This window comes from Aptenodytes patagonicus, chromosome 6, assembly GCF_965638725.1.
Source record: "Aptenodytes patagonicus chromosome 6, bAptPat1.pri.cur, whole genome shotgun sequence".
Classification (NCBI taxonomy): Eukaryota; Metazoa; Chordata; class Aves; order Sphenisciformes; family Spheniscidae; genus Aptenodytes; species Aptenodytes patagonicus.
Window position 1 is genome coordinate 57,477,167 of NC_134954.1, and position 19,751 is coordinate 57,496,917.

A 19,751-nucleotide genomic window follows, 5' to 3' on the forward strand; every position below is an offset into this window, starting at 1 on the left:
TGCCCACTTCTCTTTCTATGCACTCTTCTTGCCTCAATTGCTGCATCCTTGTTCCTGCTAGAGCTTCCTCCTCCTCAATAACCCACACGTCAGCTATTGGGTCATCTTCTTCACCCCCTTTCACCACAGCTGAGATTATGTGACTGTTCCCCTCCACCATAGCCACATCCCAGCCCTCCTTTCCTCCTCCTCAAGCACGATGCTGGCATTTCACAAAAGTTATTTCAGTTGCTTCCCACTCTTGGATTCAACCGTGTGCCATCTCCCACCCAGCATCCCAAGCTGTGCTAGATGGTAAGACCCAAGACAGACAGATGGGAGACTTCATACAGGCAGCCTGGAGAAGCAAACTGGCCCGCAGTAACCCTTCCAAAGAAACGGGCTTTTCCTTCCCTTCTGGGGCTCTGGTCTCTACCTCATTTCCATTCCTGCTTCTGAGCCCTCCCAGGTGCCACCAAGAAACTGACTGACCCCACAGAGAATGAGCCCATGATCTATAGCGTTGATCTAACTGGTTTCTTCTGCCTGCTTTCCTGGAGTCCTGAGGCTGCTGTTAACTGCTAGGGAGAGGCCAGCCACGCAGCTGCAGGCTGAAGACAGAATGAGGTCACCCTGCCCCCTCCAGCAAGCCACCCTTGCAAGTCCCCTGCAGGGAGTTCACTGCTGCAGCGCATTGCAGGTGCCCAGCGAGCACCCCTTCTCAGCTCTGAGCCTGCACCCTTTCCAGTATGGGAAAGGAATAACCTTGCGCAGGATCCCTTTACAAGACCCTCACAATGCCTGCAAAAGCATGCACCATTGAAGAAACAGCTCTGTTCCTGGAAGGAGCTGGAGAGGAGAAGCAGGCTCACTTCCCCAGATGTGTTTGCCCCAGGTCCGCCCAGTCACACCTGATGTGACAAGGACTTGGTCTCTTCCACTGGGAGACTGCCCCATAGCCCGATTTTCTCACCAGCCAAGGGGCTTTCAAAAATACATAGTTCATATTCATGAATAGTCCACTCCAGCACACAGGCTCTCTCCAGGCATCCCTGGTCATCTCCACACCACTTCTGCAGCTGGGTATCAGAGAGGTATGACTGCCAGCAGCAGGATCCCCACTCTGTAAGCATGGCCCAAAAAAACCCACATCAATTTTTTTTTTTTCTTCAGAGCAGAGACGTCAGGCGCTTCCACAAGAGAACTGAGGGAGCAAGAAGGAGAACAGGACAACTAAATTCAGGGGAGAGTACAAGCTGCAAATGCACAACATGAGCTGGACTGTCAGGAGCAAAACCACTACAGCACTTTCAAACCATGAGGCAGCAAACCACCCTGGCTCTCTTTTCTCCGCTGACTTGGACAAATTTTGGAAGGGGACAAGTCCAAAATGGTATGATGTGATCTTTCCTTACATCTGCCGGGCACTTACTCATTTACCACTGCATTGTCAGCACTTGTGGCCACTTGGGCCAAAAGAGAAACATGAAGAAAATGCCTAGGGAAAAAGCTGGGTGGACAAGTGTCCCAAAAGATACCAGGTGGTTGGCAACACCTGTGCCAAGAGGCTGCTATGCATGAAAAATAACTGTGATGGGTCAGAGCTTGTTTACTTGCTCTTGTAGACAATACAGGATGGGACCCTGAAGAGCAACAGGGGGCCTAAATACAAGAGTAAATGATTAGCAGGGACTAGTTCATCACTTGTTAAACCTGTCTTGAGCCTCCTGAGTAGGGTTATTCAGTCATCCCTCCCTAAAAAAAAAAAATCTGGTCCAAGATCCTCAAGGAGTTAAGCAGGTGCTCTGGTGAGACTGCAGCAAAGGTGGATGAGAGGGGCATTGGCTCTGGTACCCTCCAGACAGAAACACTGCATAGGTGAAATATACTCCCTGGAGGAGCGGACTGATGCCACGTTGACACCCGAGGCCAAGATGTCACCTCTCTGTCCCTGAGGCTGGGGAGATTCACCGAATACCCTTGCCCATCACTGCACTCCTAGCAGCTCACCCTTCCTCAGGCAGAGGCTGGGGCCTCCAGCCCCACTGAGATTTGGGAGGGGAGGTCTCTGTGCCCCTGGAAGGTACCTGTAGCATGGAGGAGAGGTTTCAGGCCTTCCCTAACTGGAAGAGAGTTGTCTTTTAATCTGTCCTCTGCCCTCCGGGGTAGAGACAAGTTTCCAGTCTCTGTATCACCAACAGGCTGCAGGGATCATCCAGGGTCCTAGAGACAGACAGGCGGTGGGTTTTTTTGTTCCCAAGATTGTGCCAAAGGGCCTTTCCCTGAGGAGCTCTGAGGTTTGAGATACAAACATGACCCAGACATGATGACCCTCCACCCTCTGAGCTTGCAATGTACTGCACTGATCCAGGACAGCCAGGCCCTTTCCCACCTCCAGCCACCCAAGTAAAGAGGCTCTTGTTACCCTACTGCTCGCTTCTGGACCCCTCCAGCAATCTGCCAGCAGAGCAGTTTGGAGGAAAATCCTCCCCACCATCCTGCTCCAGGTAAGGTGAGCCAGGCTGGCTTCAGCAGCTAGCAGTATTGAGCTGAATATGATGGCTGATTTTGCCTGAAGCAAGTGAGAACACAGACAAACTGATCTCTCAGCAGAGCTGCCTCTGGAATATCTCTTTTCCAACAAGTTAATACTTAAACAGAAAGTTATAGGTGTTAATAAGCAGCTCTTTATTACTTGGGAAGAAAAACCATCAGCTTTCAGTCTAAATACAAACAAGCCATCAAATACTACACAGGTACCTCACAACACAGCCAATGTTTTCTACTTTCTCCCCAGTGATTAGCTAATTGTCTCAGATTTAGCCCACGGTCAGAACAAAATGAGCAGGACTCTCTCTAAGCCCCTGCAATGGCCAGGGATAAAGCAAAACGTGGCTGGCAGACAAGCCAAGATGAGGATTGCCAACAAAGCCAAACTGAGCAGGGGAGAAATGATTCCTCCTCAACCTCAGATCCATCCATTAGTGCAACCCTGAGCACAGGAGCAAAGCTCCCACTCAGCATCTAAGTTATGTTTATCCACAAAGCATTCGGCTGGTCTGTCTGGACTGCGGTTTCCAATCTTGTGTTTCATAAGTGTCGGCTCCCCCTTTCCTCCTAGGAAGTCACATTTCTGATGGATTTGTTGCTTGAGGTGTTTTTAAGGAAGTGAAAACAAATGGCAAAAGCCCTGAAGCATAAGACGGGACTTCTTACCTCAGAGCTGCAAGAGCTGCAGGGATGCTGGGCCACAGCAAACATGAGGATACTAGATTTAGGAATCCTAATATCAGAGGGATCAACTGAACCATCCAGCCCAAAGTAAAACGAAGATGTTTTCATCTGAGCTTTCACCCGGCGTAAGACAGCCAGTCCCTCCTACAGTTATCAAGCAATGAAGGTGGCAGGCGAGGGAAGCACATAGGACAGCTATTGTGGAGGGCACTGAATAAAGCAAGCCCTTGAATGATCACCATGTGCTTTTTCTGCATAAGCCATAAAGCACATGCTCCTTCAGCCTAGTGGCGGCTTCTTTCATGGAGGAAAAAAACCCAAATCCAGCCTTTTTAATACCTGTGACTCCACCCAGCATTATCCTGTGCACATTTTCTAGCACGGACACAGGCTGGCAGTGGGTGCACCCACTCAGCTGGCTCTGTGGTGGGATTTCTGGTGTCCTTTCAGAGGTGCCAGGTGGGTTTGGAAGATTTTCCAAGGCCACATCAGCATATCAGAAGAGACAGGAGCAGGTCTGGGAGAGTCACAGAAGTACTCGCCATTTGTTCACCCTCCACAGGCTGCAGCATTACCTGTGATGAACGCCCCCGTGATCTCTTAAAATGAGTTAGTGACTATACAGCACTCCCAAAACGAGGCAACTCCTCAAGAAAGGATTTAAAAGACTAATCAGATGACAGAAAAATCTATGTGTCTGCTAGATGAGTTTCTGTCTGAGAAACAAATCAGGCTCTTTAAAAAGGAACGATGATTTGAAACCTAGCCCTGTCAAAGCAAGACAGAAATATGACAGTCCTACCACTGACTCTCCACAAGCTGGAGTCTTAAATCCCCTTTCTCCACCCCACCCCCCACCCCATGCCCTCCTTTGTTTGCCAGGTAAGAGGCTGAAAAAAAAAAATGTCCAATTTCCTGTAACAAAGCAGCTGCCTGGGGAGCACAGTTCACCAAAACAGCTGAGCAGGTCTAATTGCTCACTGCTGGAGGGCACAGTCCTGCCCATTTCCTCATCCTTCTCCCAACCCAGGCACCAGTCTGACTCTCTAAGAACCCCAGTGAAGGCAGTGAATAGTTTTCCCAGGGTTAGGGAGCCGAGCTGACTCACTGAGGACTTGGATGATCCCCAGAGGTCCCTTCCTACCAATATTACTCCACGAGCACTGCAGCAGGCACACCAGGGAACCACAAGGAGCACAGGGCTGGAAATAAGACAGGAAAGAGGCTTGTTCCCTATCGCTGGCAGAAAGCTCTGCTCTCAGAGGAGCTCAGCTGCCTTGTTGAACTGTCCTGTGCACAGCTGCTGCACTGACGTGGGGAGCTCACTTCCATGTGCCCCTGACCCAAAGGGGCTGATGGCAAAAGCTGCTGAAGCCGACAGTGGTGAGCACAACAGCCCTTACAGCAGCACAGCTTGCAAGAAGCACGTCCTGGCAGAAAGGGCTGCTTGGTTGGCGGAGCCGCCTCCTTCCTAGGAGCATTTTGCCAATGTAATGGTTTTGCTAGTCTGTTAATGCAACTCCTTCAAAGATGGCACAAGAAAAACAAAGCAAAGTGAGGTGGGCAGACAAGTGAACAGAAGAAAGAGAACAGTCTTCTCTTTTTAGCCTTTGTTAGGCCTTTGGCATGGCTTGTAACAGAGCCGGGTCACTTTTCAGGCAGAATTGCAGCATTTCAGTTGATACCTGTCCTTTTAGCATGAAGGTCATGCAAGACCAAGAAGTCCATCGTGCAAGTTGGCATAGGCTACAGCCTCATGCAAACTTCACTTACCGTGCCATAATCTGAGGTGAAGAGCACGTTTCCATCGGCACACGAGCCAACCGTGCATGGCTGCAGCTGGTCCTGCTCCCGCAGCCATACCCTGGCACCCTGCAAAAACCAGAAGACCTCCCATTAGAAAGAACTGGAGCTTGCGAGATCTGCACACAGGGTGCAACACCCAAGAAAAGCTGCGGTATTCAGAGGCTACTTCCAAGCTACAGCTGCTTAACATTCTTAAGCAAGTCCTACTTACATTTTCAGAGAAACTAGTTCTGATTTTTTTAACGTAACATGAGAGGAAGAAAAAGCAGCTTTAATCAGCTTCATGCGGAAACCATTGTAAGGAAACATCAATTTTTACAGAAAGAGTCATGGAAAGATACAAACATGCAGAATAGTGGGTTCGACTGTCTAAATATTTTCAAACTTAGAATAGCTGGTCATTAAAAGTCATGCTATAATAATAGAAAATGTAAATAAAGCATGTTTACAATTTCATATACCCACACATCATCATAAGTCAAAATGCTTCCAGAAATCATCAGCAACAGCTAAGTGGACTTCACAGAGCTTTGTCTGCCTCTCTTGCAAGAGTTTCCTTGCGTAAATGACATGACTTGAGTGCTTCTCTGATGTATATATACACTGATGTACATATGATGGCCCTGATGTATATACGGTTTCACACACACTACAAGATCTTAAATTGCTCAGTGTCTCTCAAGACAACCCTAAGCACAAAGGCAGACTTCTGGTAACACATATGCAGGGATCTGCAGGGCAAGCAGATCTCATCGCTCACCCACCAAGAAAGTGCAGGGGAAATCAGTTTGCTGGATTGGCCTCTTCTGCCCTTGCCTGACTATGGGACCTGGCACAAGGGAAAGAGCAGGAGCAGGAAGGCAAATCAGGGAGAGCATGACCTGCAATTAGGCAGAATTAGGCATACCGTCACACTGCGTTTCAGTTATTGCAAACTTATCTGTTCCATGTCTTTCCATAGAAATCACAAACTCTGCTTAGATAAGTTATTGAGAAAAAGCCAAAGTGCTGAACTGTTGAGTAATGTTAAAGCCATCCTGCTTTTCATCGATTCATAGACCTACTTTCTTCCTAATTTGTTTTCTGCCCCTAAGTTATTGATTATAAAAGCCCTTCCTATCCTCTTAAACCCGTCAGCACCATTAGCTCTTTGCTTATAGGCTTATTATGTTTGAAGAGATGCAATAGTATTTCTGTATTACATTATCCAGAATGTGGAACACTAATTCTATCTTTAATGATTTATTTTAGTTTAGGTGTTTGGGTTTTTTTAAACTACTTTAGTCACTTTAAACACTTTAGTACCCTGGATTTTCCTTACTGTAGAAGATATGTCTATTGGCCAACCTCCAGTCCTCCCAATAAAGGAACCGGTTTTAATGACATTTTAAAAAGCCTACATAATTCTACTTTTGCTGCTGTGTTCTGCTCTAGAGTTTCCACAGCAAGCAGATTAATTTCCCCTCACCAAGTGAATGAAAAGCACCAGTGCATCTGGTCAGTACCTAAACCCAAGGATGGTGTGCAAAGATCACCCTTAGGGCCAGTGAGCCATAGCAATAGGAAGAAATGTTTTCTTATGGTGCAGATTCGAGTTTGAAGATCCCAGAGAGCTGGTAAGCAATGCATTGAATACAGATTTTGAGGAACTATATTAGAGCTCTTCATTACACCCTCTTACATTTTCTGAAACTCTTGATGCTCAAGACAGTGTCCTGAGACATTTGGGCAAGACACTGCTGTTGAGAAATCATCCATTTCCCAAATCACATTCTGACAATTCTGCACGAACATATGAACAGCAACATGTGTTAGCAAAAGATCTTTGTGCTATTTTCACCAAAGGCTCCTACTACCATCATGGTATCAAGAGCAAAGTCACAAAACAGCAAAGTTGTGTCTGGAGTTCCCAACAGTGGGATGAAAGAAAACCTTTTCTTACACTTTCAATACACTTATTGTTAACTCTCATTCCCAATAGTGCATTTCAATGCCTTCAGACACCAGTAACCCAGGAGCACATAGATAAGAGCCTGCAGGCAAGTGCAGTTTAATCAGGAGCCAGGCCTGCACCCTCCCACACACACTGCACCCCGATGCCATGGCATGCACACAAGTACACACACACACCAGCATTAGGAGTGTGCCATGCTCACAGAACCCTACATGGTCTATCCCTGCAGACCAGGGCGTCTGGGTTACACACACTTTCCACTCCCTCAGCTCAGAAATTCGTTTGGAGATAGAAGGAGTTGATAACATGACACACAAGAGACACTCCATGGGCATGAACACTGTTATTTATTAGGTACCATTTAGAGGGAAAAAGAGGGGAGATGAACAATGAGATCCCTCTGGTATCTTCAACACCTAGAAATTATTAGACAGTCCAGACTGACCCAGACCCCTTTCCCAGCAGAAGTCCATGTGCAAAAGTAGTAACAAATACTCCCAAAAGGAGACCTAGTTCTTTTGTACAATATTGTACCATTTCCTACAGACTTAGGGCAGATCCTTCTGTGTGCTGCTAAGGAGTAGAAGGCAACATGATGAAACTCCCAGGCACTGTGGCATTTCAGCTGCCCAGAACTACTTACTTCAGTTTACTTTGATGTTGTAGCCGTTTTTACAACACCAATTGCCTCCGCCCAGTAGAGTAACTGCACCCATTTATGTTGTTTCCAAAAGGAACATCATGCTAAGACAGCCAGAATAGGAACCACAGAGCAAATAATTATTGCAACTTCTGCCCAGCATAGCCCCCATTTCCTGAAAGGCCGAGTTTGTTTTAGTGCATCTCCTTCCATCAGCCCTTTTTTCTAAACATGAAATTCCCCAAGGAGCCTTGACTAAATACAGAAACAGATGGTGACACCAAAGAGACTGCCCTCACATCACTCCCCTCTCCCCCAATACCACACATTTCATTGATCAGTTGAAAGGATTAAATTGAGCAGAAAACTTCCAAGAACTGCCAGGCAGCAAGGCTGAACTTCCACAGGAGAAGCAAGGGCAGCAAAGCAGAGCACGGCCCAGCACTGCAGAGCAGCGACCTGCCGGCTCTGCTGGGTCCCAGCTCCCACAGGCACCACAGACAATGGGAGTCTATTAGGGGGGTTATTTTGTTTTTAAGTGGTACCTCTTTCAGCAGGTACTAAAAGAAAGAATAAAGTAGTAGTGTACCAGAGTTCCTGTATCAAGGGTAGGTCACTCAGATGTTAAACAAACTCTCAGAGACCAGCATCCTCATTCCTATGGCCTCAGTGACAATCTATCCATGAACTGGCCTTGCCACAAAGTGCATAACAAAGCACAATCCTGAAAACTGATCCCATAACATGGGGTTATAATTTAGAAAATAAAGTTGCTTGCATACCGAGAGTACTGTTTCATCAGTACTGCCTCACTCTCACACCATGCTGTCTTCCACTGTGGACAGTAAACTCTAAGATGTCATTTTTCTCTGTTCACATAACACCTGGCACTTTGGGGTCGTAGACTTGGAAATAAATAACATTTCCTGGTATCCATGACATCAAGAAATCAATTGAAGCCATAGATTTCTTTGGCCTTCTGTGCCTTTTTTAGAGTGACTGATACCAGGAGTTCTCTTGCTTTCACACGCCTGTATCTGCATCTCAGCAGATGCAGCATACTGTGCCAGGAGGGAAAGGGTAAGGGAGATTTGTACACCGTACCCCAGGGAGAGGGCATAGAGGCAGTCAAGCAGGGCACAACCCTGACTGCAGAAGCAAAGCACCCATGCATTAAAGCAGAGTGCGTAACTATCAGCAGGTGCACCATCCTCATCAGCTATCCAGCTACTGAAGGCAAAGTAAGCTCCAGAGGACAAGTCACAGAGCTCTGTACCTGCAAGTGCCTTTGCCTCTCCACAGCCTCCCAGCCCAGCAGGAGACACATTCAGGGATTGACATGAGCAAGCCACTGCTCTGCAACTATACCACACTTCAGAAACAAGTCATCACATCCTGCTCTCCTCTTATTTGTGTAGTCTGGACTACCCTTGAATCTTCGTGTTTCTCCAGGCTGGGAAATGGCTTTCTGGAAATGGCTTCTTCCCAGGTGCAAGTGAGAATGAGCTGCCCGAGCTGTGCAGGATTTGAGACAGTTAGCAGTGCTGCCTCTCTCTGACAGCACTCACATGCCCCATTCCTCCTTGTGCACAAACCTGCACAACTCCTAAGAGTAACATGCTTGGCAGGGGCTACAACCATGATGGGTGCATCAATTTTCCAGGAGTTATTCAGAGAGGAAAAGTGCTTTTGGTTGGAAGACACCTTCCAGCGTGTGAAACATGCACACAATTGTCCACTCTGTTCCCATTATGGGAGGTTTTTGTGATGTTTTCTTCGTGAGTGAACATTGTTCTCAGGCTCCCAATCAACCTGCAAACACAACACTACAAGAGGCTCTTGCAGTGCCTTGGTTTGGGTAACTCCCCGATCACTGCTGCAGCCAGCCTGCAAGGGACAGGGATGTCTCAAAAATGGACCCCTCTGCACTATAAGTCCAAGTCAAAAATCTCTGTGGGTGCTATAAGTTTTTCAGCTATAAGTACTGCATATACACATACCTTTGTCCTCCTGGCACACTGAGGCTGTTCAATGGGTATTAGGCATCCAAGCCTTGTGTTTTTCCTGGCGATGGATCCGTATGCTCCTAGGCTTGGAAGCAGCATTGCACTAAGCCAGCTCTCTTCCCAGCCTCAATGGGCTTTGTGGTTGTAAACCACGCAGCAGAGATTGGGCTAGAAAGGCCCTTGCAATCCAGACAAAGCCAGGATCAGGTTTCAATAAATGCACTTTTCAACAGATTGATCTAGATGATCATGAATAAGTGATAGGACAGATATAAAGAGACTTAGCTAATGGATACAAAATTGGTGGGGAGGGGGAGTCCCTGACACCCTAGACCCATATGGGAAGGAATGCAACCTTGCTGTTTTTCTGATGAAATCATACAGCCAGTCCCTGGGTTATATCTGATCAGCAAAACCTGGACCAGCTGCTGGAAGGGATGGGGCAACCCAGGAGGCCACAGGTAAGAGAGAGACAGAAGCAAGAACAGCTGAGCTGGCAGGAGCCAGCACAGAGCAGCTGGGAAGAGGGACAATACCTGCAACAGCAGCAGGGACAACAGAAACAAAACTCTACTTCTTGTAAGGCACAAGGATGACATGCTGCAGAGCGAAAAGGGATTGGGTTTCACCCAGGAAGGTCCTGTGCTCCCCACACAGTAGCCCACTGAGCCTAGGCAGCCTCTGCAAGCCAGCACAGCTCATGGAGCTGAGCACAAAGCTGCAGCCGTGGGTCCTGCTGCTCCAGAGCTGCAGCCCAGGCTGAGCCCATGACTCAGACTAGTTCTGCCAAATAGCAGCCCCATTCCTTACTAATTAAAGAGCAAAGCCCTCAGTCTGCCAGCAGCTCTGCAGAATAGCAGTATCAGGAAGAGGTTTGTGCATTTTAAATCATCTAATCTAAGAGCAGTTTGTCACTTCTGGTCACTGATGTATGTGCGCTGCTTCCCACCCCTCTTCTGCCTCCCCCTCCCATCTGTTCCTCTCTCCTCCCCCAGTTTGGCTGCTGCACAGCTTCTCTTCTCCCCACTCTCCTGTACATCTCCCAACTTCAGATATTGCCCAGGAAATGCCTGGTCCTTGAAGGTAATTCTTGCTCCTCTCAAAGGAGCAACTACTCACTACAGCAACCACACCAGCTCCTCGCCATGAGGCTGGAGGGAGTGAACCCCCAACTGTTCTCCCATGCTTCAACGCTGCCCTTTGCCATGAGCACAAGGTGCACAGAGAGGAGGCGGCAGGTGTGCATCCTTCCAGACTCCACTGCAAGCTCTCTCTAGGCTCAGTTTGAGATGAGCTGCACCCTGCAATTCCACCATGGGCAATGGAGTCACTGCCCTCCTCAGATGAAGCAACAGTTCTACAGAGTTTGCAACTACCAGGGAACTTCTCACCAACCTCGAAAAGGCATACGGAAGTTCAGTCCACAAAAGTCAGTGGAGCTGCCCAGCACCACTTCCATGCCTCCTCTACTAGCTCTTCCCCACCTAAAACTTCAGTTAAAACAGCTCATTCCATAGGATACATTACTCACAGAGCCTGAATAGCTACAGATGTGTATTCCCTGTCTCTGAACATCCCCGACACATCTCAGCAACATCAGCTTTCCCACATCTTCTCTGTAGAAGCCCTGAGGAGGAGGAGACAACATTGCACACGCAAAAGCCCAGCCTGGCCCCAGCAAAGCTTTCATTGATCAGCTAGCTGCTGCAAACTGAGCAAGTGAAGAGCTGTCCCTGCCCTTCCCTCAACGTGGACATTACTTTGGGTCTCCTCTCCTTCTTGCTACCAAATATATAGCGAGGCAGCTTCCTTGCAGCTCCCTCCCTCTCTCAAATTCAGCCAATGGCTTCAAGGCTGAAGCTGGGCTGATGGACAGCTGAGTGGCATTCAAGGTCCACAGAGGAGAGCTCAGGGCCTCAGGAAGCCACGACAGCAGTCTATCACAGAGAAGCCAGCTCCAGCATCCCGCCTCCGAGCAGCCACTACGCAATGCGTTTTGTAAAAATCTCAGATGAGAGCCCTGAAACAGTATTTCTTCTGCAATGTTTATTATGCATAATTTGGGATTATTTCCAGTACCTTTTTGCATCTTGCCACATCCTTGACCTCAATAATTCCCTGCCATGTGGAGTTCTACCATCTACTCACACATTATATGGAAAAGTACACTTTTTTTTAAAATCAGTCTCATCCCTTTGAAGCAGAAAATCCCTTTTTCTTGCGGTCAGAGGTGGAGGAACAGAGGAATTCAATCCACCTTCTCTGTCTCATTCATTATTTTCTGCTCTTTTGCCATGTCTCCCCCTATTTGTCATTTCACTAATAAAGTATTCTCAGGTTTTTCAAACTCTTCACGTGACACATTTTCCTAGTGTTTGATCATCCTCCGTGTCTCTCCCTCAAACACCACATAGAAAGCAAGTGGAGTGCCTCTGAGCTGGGATGCACTGTCAGCCAATCTGAAATAAGAGTGAAAGTGGGGAAAAATGGGGGAAACAGCCCACGTAAGTAAGAAGTTGGGAGACAGTAAAGACAGTAGAGTCCATGTTTCACTATTTTCTCTTCTGACATCACTGGGGACAAAGCCATGTGCTAGTAGCAGCATCCAACTACTAGATGGGGATGATAGCATTGTGAATAATGATGGAGACATGCATACGTTTTTAATAAACGTCCCTGGAAAGTACCCCTCTTGCATTACACTGAGATGCTGAAGTGCTTTCCCATATATTAGTAAATGGAAAGGACGTAAAACATTTTAAAAATCAACAGGTCCAAGAGTTCCCAGAGATCTGTCCAATAAAGTTTCTCACCAGCTGATACTCATTTTTTATAAGCCTGGTAATGCTGAGGAAATTCCAAGAGACTGGAAGGGTCAGAGCCTAAATGAGTGCAATAGCGGAATTATCCCAAATAACCATGGGTTGCCTAGTCTGACAACCCCAGGGAAAATACAGAGGTTTTGCCCTCAGCTTTTCCAACTTAAAGATACTCTAGCTTTAATTATTGTCCAGTGCCAGCCAACATGTGGAAAGAAGTCTAGTCAAAAAGACTTCTTTGTTCTTTGATTAGCAACCAAGCATAGGAGATAAACAGGACAGGCATTGCTCATGCAGAACGCAGTATTCTGATAAAAGTCAGCCCTTGAGGAGCAAACAGCACCAAAGGTATCTCAAAACAGTTGTTACGAATGGGGAAAATCATGACTAATTGAGGGAGTTCCTAACAAAACCTCTGCAGAGACAGGGTCAGTACTATTTCGTATTCCCATCAAGGACCTAAGATCAAAAGTAGTGACGACAGTACTAGCAGATGCCAACATCTGGTGGGTCACTAAGAACCCACAAGGATGAGACCATCAGAGCAGTGTGGATTCCACAGTCCGCTTGTTTGAACAAAACGGGATTAAAATACAGCCAAACTGAAAGGTCAGCTTCAGGGGAGGAGGAGTGCAAGGAGCACTTCAAACGGAGGAATGTCTTCTGGAAAGTCACAGACCCAAAGAGGATTGCAAATTGCTGAACAGAAACTCCCAGGACATTTGGTTGCAACAAGAGCTGATGCATGTCTGGGATGTAGAAACAGGAGCAAGGAAGTTTACTGCTTACTTATGCTTTGAGGTGTGAGAAAGAAGCCTTCCAGAGAAAATCTAAAAAACTCACTCATTTTTGTTATTCAGAAAGATCCCTTGTAATGCAAAAGTACTTGTGAAAATGTTAATGTCATCATGTAGATTTGCCAGAGCTAGGGCTGCCCTACCTAGCCCAGACACTGATAGCAGGGGGATCACAGCAGCATGTGGCCCAGCATGGGCTGCAAACCTCACCTCGGTCCCTGCATACTCAACTAACTAAACCCTGCTGAGAGGACGCTGCTGCCAGCAGTACTAAGACCACTGCTCTGCTACCTGCTGCCTCACCTTTGTCGGCGACCTGGTGCCAGAGAATAATTCCTTGCAGACAGAGAAGTTATTTGGGACAAAAAACCTCTCATGAAGCAGAAGAAAAGTAGGACCCCAAAACGGATGGAGCTGCCAGACACTTTAGAAATGAAGCAGGGTTTATTTTAAAACAAGGTTGTGTAACCACTTGAAGAAACTGCAAAAAGCAGGGGATCCTCCAGAAATAAGAAGCCTTTCCAGAAAGTGTGATTCAGCCAAATCTTCATCATTGGCTCAAGATGGAGGTAGCAGGAATAAACAGAAGTAATACATAGCCCTGGTCCTAACCCAAATCTCCACCTTCTCATCAAATATGCTGATCACTGTATCTATGAGAGGGCCCACCACTGGTTCAGTTATGATAATTATTGCGTTTATAATGACAGGACCCAAAAGTCCCCAGACGCTGTGCCGACCTGTGCATGGCAGACAGGCCCTCCGTAGGTGTTTTTCCTGGGACTCGCTCTACAGCACTGCTGAACTGCGTGCAATCTCCGAAGGAAACGAGGAGACAGAACTGCAGAGCTTAGGGTAACTGGAGGATAACTGGGAAACCCAGACTCGCAGAAGTTTCAGTCTTACTGATCCCATTTAAATAGCTCACACATTCTCCTTAAAACAAAATGGGAAATAAGAAATTGCGAAACATTTGTGATTATTATGTTAAAAAAAAAGTGAGGCAAGAAGTGAAACCAGAGTGGTACAAGGTGGTTTTGGAGGCAGCGACGGGGCAGCTGCAAGCTGGCCCAGGGAGACCCGGCTTCCCTTCACGTGGGGGCTCCCATCCTGCGCCTGCGCCAGCCCACCCTCGCACTGCTGATAGGATCTGACAAGGTTGCAGCTCACGCAGCCTGGCTCCAGACAAATGCCCTAAGGAGGGAGCTAACAGGACTCCCTCTCTTCTGCCAGACACTTCTTCATGTCACCTTTGGCACAAGAGCTTTCTTCCCCGCAATCGCTGCTCCAGATCAGGGCAGCCGGGCCCTTTTGCCCTACATCTGCCTCTATCGCTCTGAACAGTTTTGGGGAGATGCAGCTGGAATGGAGGATTCTGCATGTAGGAGCATCCATGCTACACCAGCCCCATGGATACCTTCAAGGACAGTAGTACTTCTCTTTAGCTGAACTATGTAGACTACTTAAACAGAGAGGGGTTGCTCTGTTTGGTATTAACTCAGAGAACATTACATATGGAGCATGGATTTAATAGTCAACATTTCTCTGTCTCTTCCCAATCTCTCCAGATCTTCTTTTCTAAGAGGTCACAATATTCTTGGTAAACTAAGAGGAGGTCGTCAGGGAAAGTCGGTGAAGCACGTGGTCCTCAGGGGAGGAGAGAGGCTTGGTGGGAATACTCCTTCAAGGAGCAGCCCCACTGCTGAAGATGATGACACTCTATCTACCGTTTATTTCCAAGACAGTATTTTCCTAAGCCAAGTGTTGTTAACACACGGGCACTCAGCTCACTGTTATCTGGAAAGACAGCACATCACTCATGGTCAGCATCATCCAAGTCAGCTGAACCATTTCCCCCATCTCAGACAGGAGTCTCTGGAAGGATTCTCCAAGACATCCGGCCACGCTCCTCTCTCACAGGAACTCCACCTTCTCCCAACCGCAGGGAGCGTGGGGAGGGCAAACCAAGCTGTTGAGAAATCAAATCCAGGATGCCATGTATGAGCCCTCCCCACCCAGCACAAGCTGGGCTCCCTGGGGACACCAATCTCTGAATGATGCAGCCAGGCAGCTCAAAGCTGGTGAGAATCGCATGTGCAACCAAAAATCAGACCAGTCCTGTACCTGCTGCAGGAGGCAGGCTCCACACTGCAAAGATGCATTCACAGAGAAGTTCCTTCAGCTCTTCTCCTTAACCATGTACTCTGTGAATGCTTACACACATGAGTTTACACCAGGAGCCATCAGACACCTGGAGGACAGCGTGTACAGCTGGGTATCACGTGGCCGGCTCTGCAAACTAGCTGATGGCTTTGTGGAGTAGTCAGACACTTCCCAGTTGCATCAAGCAGTCAGCACACCCGCGCAGCAGCCAGGGCAAAGCTGCCAGAGCAAAAGAGACCTAGCAGAGCTGCTTGCTCCCCACCTCAGTTTGGGGCCAAGAAAGCAGCTCAGATGCATGCATGGTGGCAACTCAGGTAGCCCTTGTACTCCTCCATGGACTTGACCCTGAGACTCCCTACCGGTCTGCATGCGTCCCTCGGGGAAGTGGCTCCTCTTCCCACCTCCATGGCAAATGTCCCAGGACACAAAGAAGAGACGGGCTGTAGCCAGGGGAGGATGGGGGACAATAAGTGGAGACCAGGCCAAGCTGTAGGGAGGACAACTCAGACCACCACAGCCGTGCAGGACATGAGCACAGGATCCCCGCTGCCTTTCCCTTCCTATGTCAAAAAGCTTAAGGACTTTGGGGGATTTATTTTACAACACAGATGAAAAGCATTGCATTTCACCAAGAGAGCAATGAGAAAAACCGTTTAACGCTTAAAATGACAGCATTTCTAGGCCGGTGGCACATGAGCAGAAGGAGAATGGCATCTGTGACTCCATTGGATGCTGCTGCTCAGTGCAGGCTGACCGTGCGGCCGTGCCGGCTGGTCACTCCAACCGGAGAGCAGAGAGGGACAGGATGGGAGAAGTGTCTCCTTTAACCCTGGCCACGACATTCCTGCTCCTCGGGGAGAATTGGAGAGCGAGTCACATCCTCTGTGTCACCCCACATCCTGCCCACACTCCAGACACGCAGGGAAACTTATCATCCGTCACTGTGCCGCAGCCTTGGCCTCCAGGGCCCCTCCTCCCTGTCTGGGCACAGGACTCGCTGCAGCAGCCAAGAAAGGAGACGGTGAAGCACACACACCGTCTCGGCTCCTCTGCTCATACCCGGCTGGAGCAAAGGCGTCATCCGTCACTTCCCTGAGCCATGCTGCACACCAGACCTCAGATGGCAGAGGCACACATCTTTGTGCTGTACCACTTGCTGAGGATGAAGGCTTTCTAATCTGGCCCGCTTTGGACACCGCAGGGGAAGAGCAGCGGCAGCACGCAACCCACCAGCTCACCGTCCCTGGGGTCAGTAGTCAGGGGAGGGCATGGCACATGGGAAGCCCTTCAGCAGTGTCAAGCGGACACAACCGGCCAAAACTGTTCCCCCTTGGCAGAGCCAGGATGATAAGTAGGTTGAACCCATCACTAAGCCACTTATCATAGATAAACTTCAAAGAATAGGAACTCCTTTGGTCTCCAGCATGCCGAGGGAGGAACCAGGGAAGCTGGGAAGACCCACAGCATCCCCACCTAACGCCAGACACTGACCATATCGCTGAGTGTGGTATCTAAATGCTGCAAGCACAGCATGGGAGCCTGCTAAGGCAAGACCAACAACAGGCTGGAGTTTAAGCTATTCATTTTAAGGGATGACATGCATCCCCTGGGACAACCTTGGCTTCTGCTGCAGCAGAAAGAAGTGGAGAAACTCCCTTCTGCTCAGGCGTTGCCCTCCCACCAAGAACCCCCCACAGAGAAGGAGGAAGAGTGGCTGGGGTGCAGCAAATGCCAAACATTCCCACTCCAGGGAAGCCACGTCCCTCCCTCCCACTCCCACTGCCTTTTCTGCAAAGCAAAGCTTGATGCTTTCACACGCACACTTGCCTGGGCTCTCCAGCCTTGGCCACCTTGCTTCACCAGGGTTTAAGCCTGTGATTTACAAGAGATGTAAGGCTCCTAGAGAGTCCCTGGCTTCAGGGCTGCTCCTCAGCCCTTCCCTGGAAATCCTTGTTTCTCCAGATGACAGCAGAATCACGCCCAGACAAGTGGAGCTGGACAAAGCAGGCAGTTCTCTGCTGGGTGCTACTTGCCGAGACACGCACCTCTGGGCATCCCCTCTCCAGCCTCCCATTCCCATCAGGTGCTTCAGGCTCCTGGTGGCTACTCCCGTTGCAAGAGGCCAGGAGGTTCCTCGTGACAGAGGGGTGGGCATAAAGGCTCTGGTGAAATGGCCCTTTGGGAAACCCTGGCCTCCATCTGATTAGATACAGGCGGCCCAGGCTTCCAGGAGCAGCAGGTTAATCAGTTAATGGCTGAAAGGATCCTGGGCGATGTGCTGTGCATGCTGTGGGGCAGCCCCAGCCGCACAGCCCCTGGGGCAGCCACTCCTTCCTCGCTGGGGCCAGATCTGGGAAAACATCTGTTCTGATAAAGAAAGTGCTTCACCAGGGAAGGGGCAGGCCCAAGCCCATCAGCTGCTCCAGCCCACTGACAACGGTCTGCTCCAGGGGGGCTGCCAGTTTCCCCGCCGCACCCAGGCCATGGCAAGGGCCAGAAGCTGGGTTTAATGGCCTGGAAACCAACCGGGGGTTGGGGGGGGGGGGGGAATGTCTGATGCCCCTGGCCCCAAACAGGGAGCTTTCAGAGCTCAGCCATGGACCTCGGGATGGCCCCATCTCCCCACAGTGCCTGCTGTGCCCACTGCCAGTGCCATGGGCACCTGCTGTCACCCACGGGGCCAGCAAGGGCTGCCCCAGCCTTGCACCCGCCTGCCCCTCACAACCAAAGGCAGCATCAGGCTGGGCTGGAAACCTATGCATGCTCAGGCAAGGAAAGAGGCAGAGAGAATTTCGGGGGGTCTGAGGTGTGCATGGCACCGGGCCACGTGCATTACGGCTGCACATCACTTCCCCCGCCCCGGGCAGCGCAATGCCCCACACGGCTGTTGAAAACACCCCAGGAAAGGGCACTGCAGGCACGCGTGGGACCAGAGCCCACATCTACCAGGTATGAGCCTGGCTCCGGAGGAGCCCGTTCTGCCTGCCAGCGTGAAGGTGACTGGGCAGAGGCACCGAGGAGGCAGAGGACTGAGGCGGACGCTCCCTCCCGTTGCACGCTTCCCAGTTCCACACCGGCTCGGCTCTGGCCCGGTGCCACGTGCGGCGAGCCGAGCTGTGACATGCACACGCAGGCAGGAGCAGGCTCCGGACTCTTAAGTCGCTCCAGGGGATTAAAGCAGCATGCGAGCCGTCTCTGGGCAGCCATGACTATCATGCGACAAATCCTCTCCTCCTGCAAGCAGCCCTCAGCCTGAAGTGCTGGAACCGCACATCACTCGGGCTCTGGCTCCCGTAACCCGTTCAGCTCCTCACAAGGGCTGCCCGGTGCCGCGCTGGGCCTGGGGAGCGCTCGGGGACAAAACCCGCCGTATCTCAGTGCTCAAGAAAAAGTGCAACCGGGACTGCCCTGGCGAGGGGGCAGCGGGGGCGCGGCGAGCCCCGCGGGGAGCGCAGCATCCCGCGGCTCCAGGGGCGCACCCGGCCCGGGGCAGCGCCCGGCGGCGCCGAGCCTGGGCACGGCACCCCGACGCTCGTCCCACCCCGGGACCTGACCCTGCCGGCCGGCCTCCGCCCGGCTCCCCCCGCCTCCCCCAGCCCCCGGGCAGGGGCGAGCCGGCAGGCGGGCAGCCCCGCCGCCGCCGCCGCGGTCCTCGTCGCTGCCAACCTGGCGGAGAGAGGCGTCCATCGGCGGTCTCGCCCCGCACGGAGCGCTGCCGGCCGGCTCTCAGCGCCGCATCGCCGCGGCCGGGCAGGCACGACTCGCCGGCCCCGCGTCGCGCTGGCTCCGCCTCGCCGGCCGCGGGCAGCGGCCGGGCCGCTCCGCCCCGCTCCGCCCCGCCCCGCCCCGGGGCGCCGGGAGCGCGGCCGCTGCGCCCCTGCGGCTGCGGCGGGGCCGGGCGGCTCGGCGCGTGCTTGAGCATTTAGGAGCGGGGGAGCTGGTCGCGCTGGCTGGGGAGGAGCCAGCATCTCGAGAGGGGGACGCTGAGAAGGGTTTGGGGTGCGGGAGGCGCCGGCTGAGCCCGAGCGGCCAGCGCCACGCGCGGACGTGCGGCGAGGAAGCGGGACCGCCTCTGTGTACAGCCATAGCAGCCAAGCGTGGGGTTTGGAAGGACAACTGACATCTTCTGGAATAGCAAACATTTTGGGTTCAGGGTCCCTTCAGCAGGTCAGCGTAGCATGATACTGCGAGAGAGACCGTTAACAGGAATCCTGACAGCACTTCAAAATTGTATCTCTCAGATCTGGAACAGCTGGCGTAGAGCAACAGGCTGGGTGAAGTTTGTCAAAAAAGTGTGGCCAGATCATAGTCCGCAAGCACCTACACTGTGGGGGGTGTTTCTTGCAGTAGTAA

The 19,751-nt window shown here is 50.6% G+C and overlaps 1 protein-coding gene across 1 annotated transcript in view; it reads right to left on the reverse strand.

Annotated features, from left to right (window-relative positions):
* The window catches only part of LOC143162415 (unconventional myosin-X-like), a 94,599-nt gene extending 75,476 nt beyond the window's left edge, over positions 1-19,123 (reverse strand). The window contains exons 1-2 of the mRNA XM_076342789.1: positions 19,065-19,123; positions 4,987-5,085 (exon numbers count right to left, since the gene is read on the reverse strand). Of these exons, the coding sequence (XP_076198904.1) occupies positions 4,987-5,085; positions 19,065-19,085 (120 nt within the window). The 5' untranslated portion in view covers positions 19,086-19,123. The remainder of the gene's footprint in view (positions 1-4,986; positions 5,086-19,064) is intronic.
* Positions 19,124-19,751: the final 628 nt, after the last annotated feature.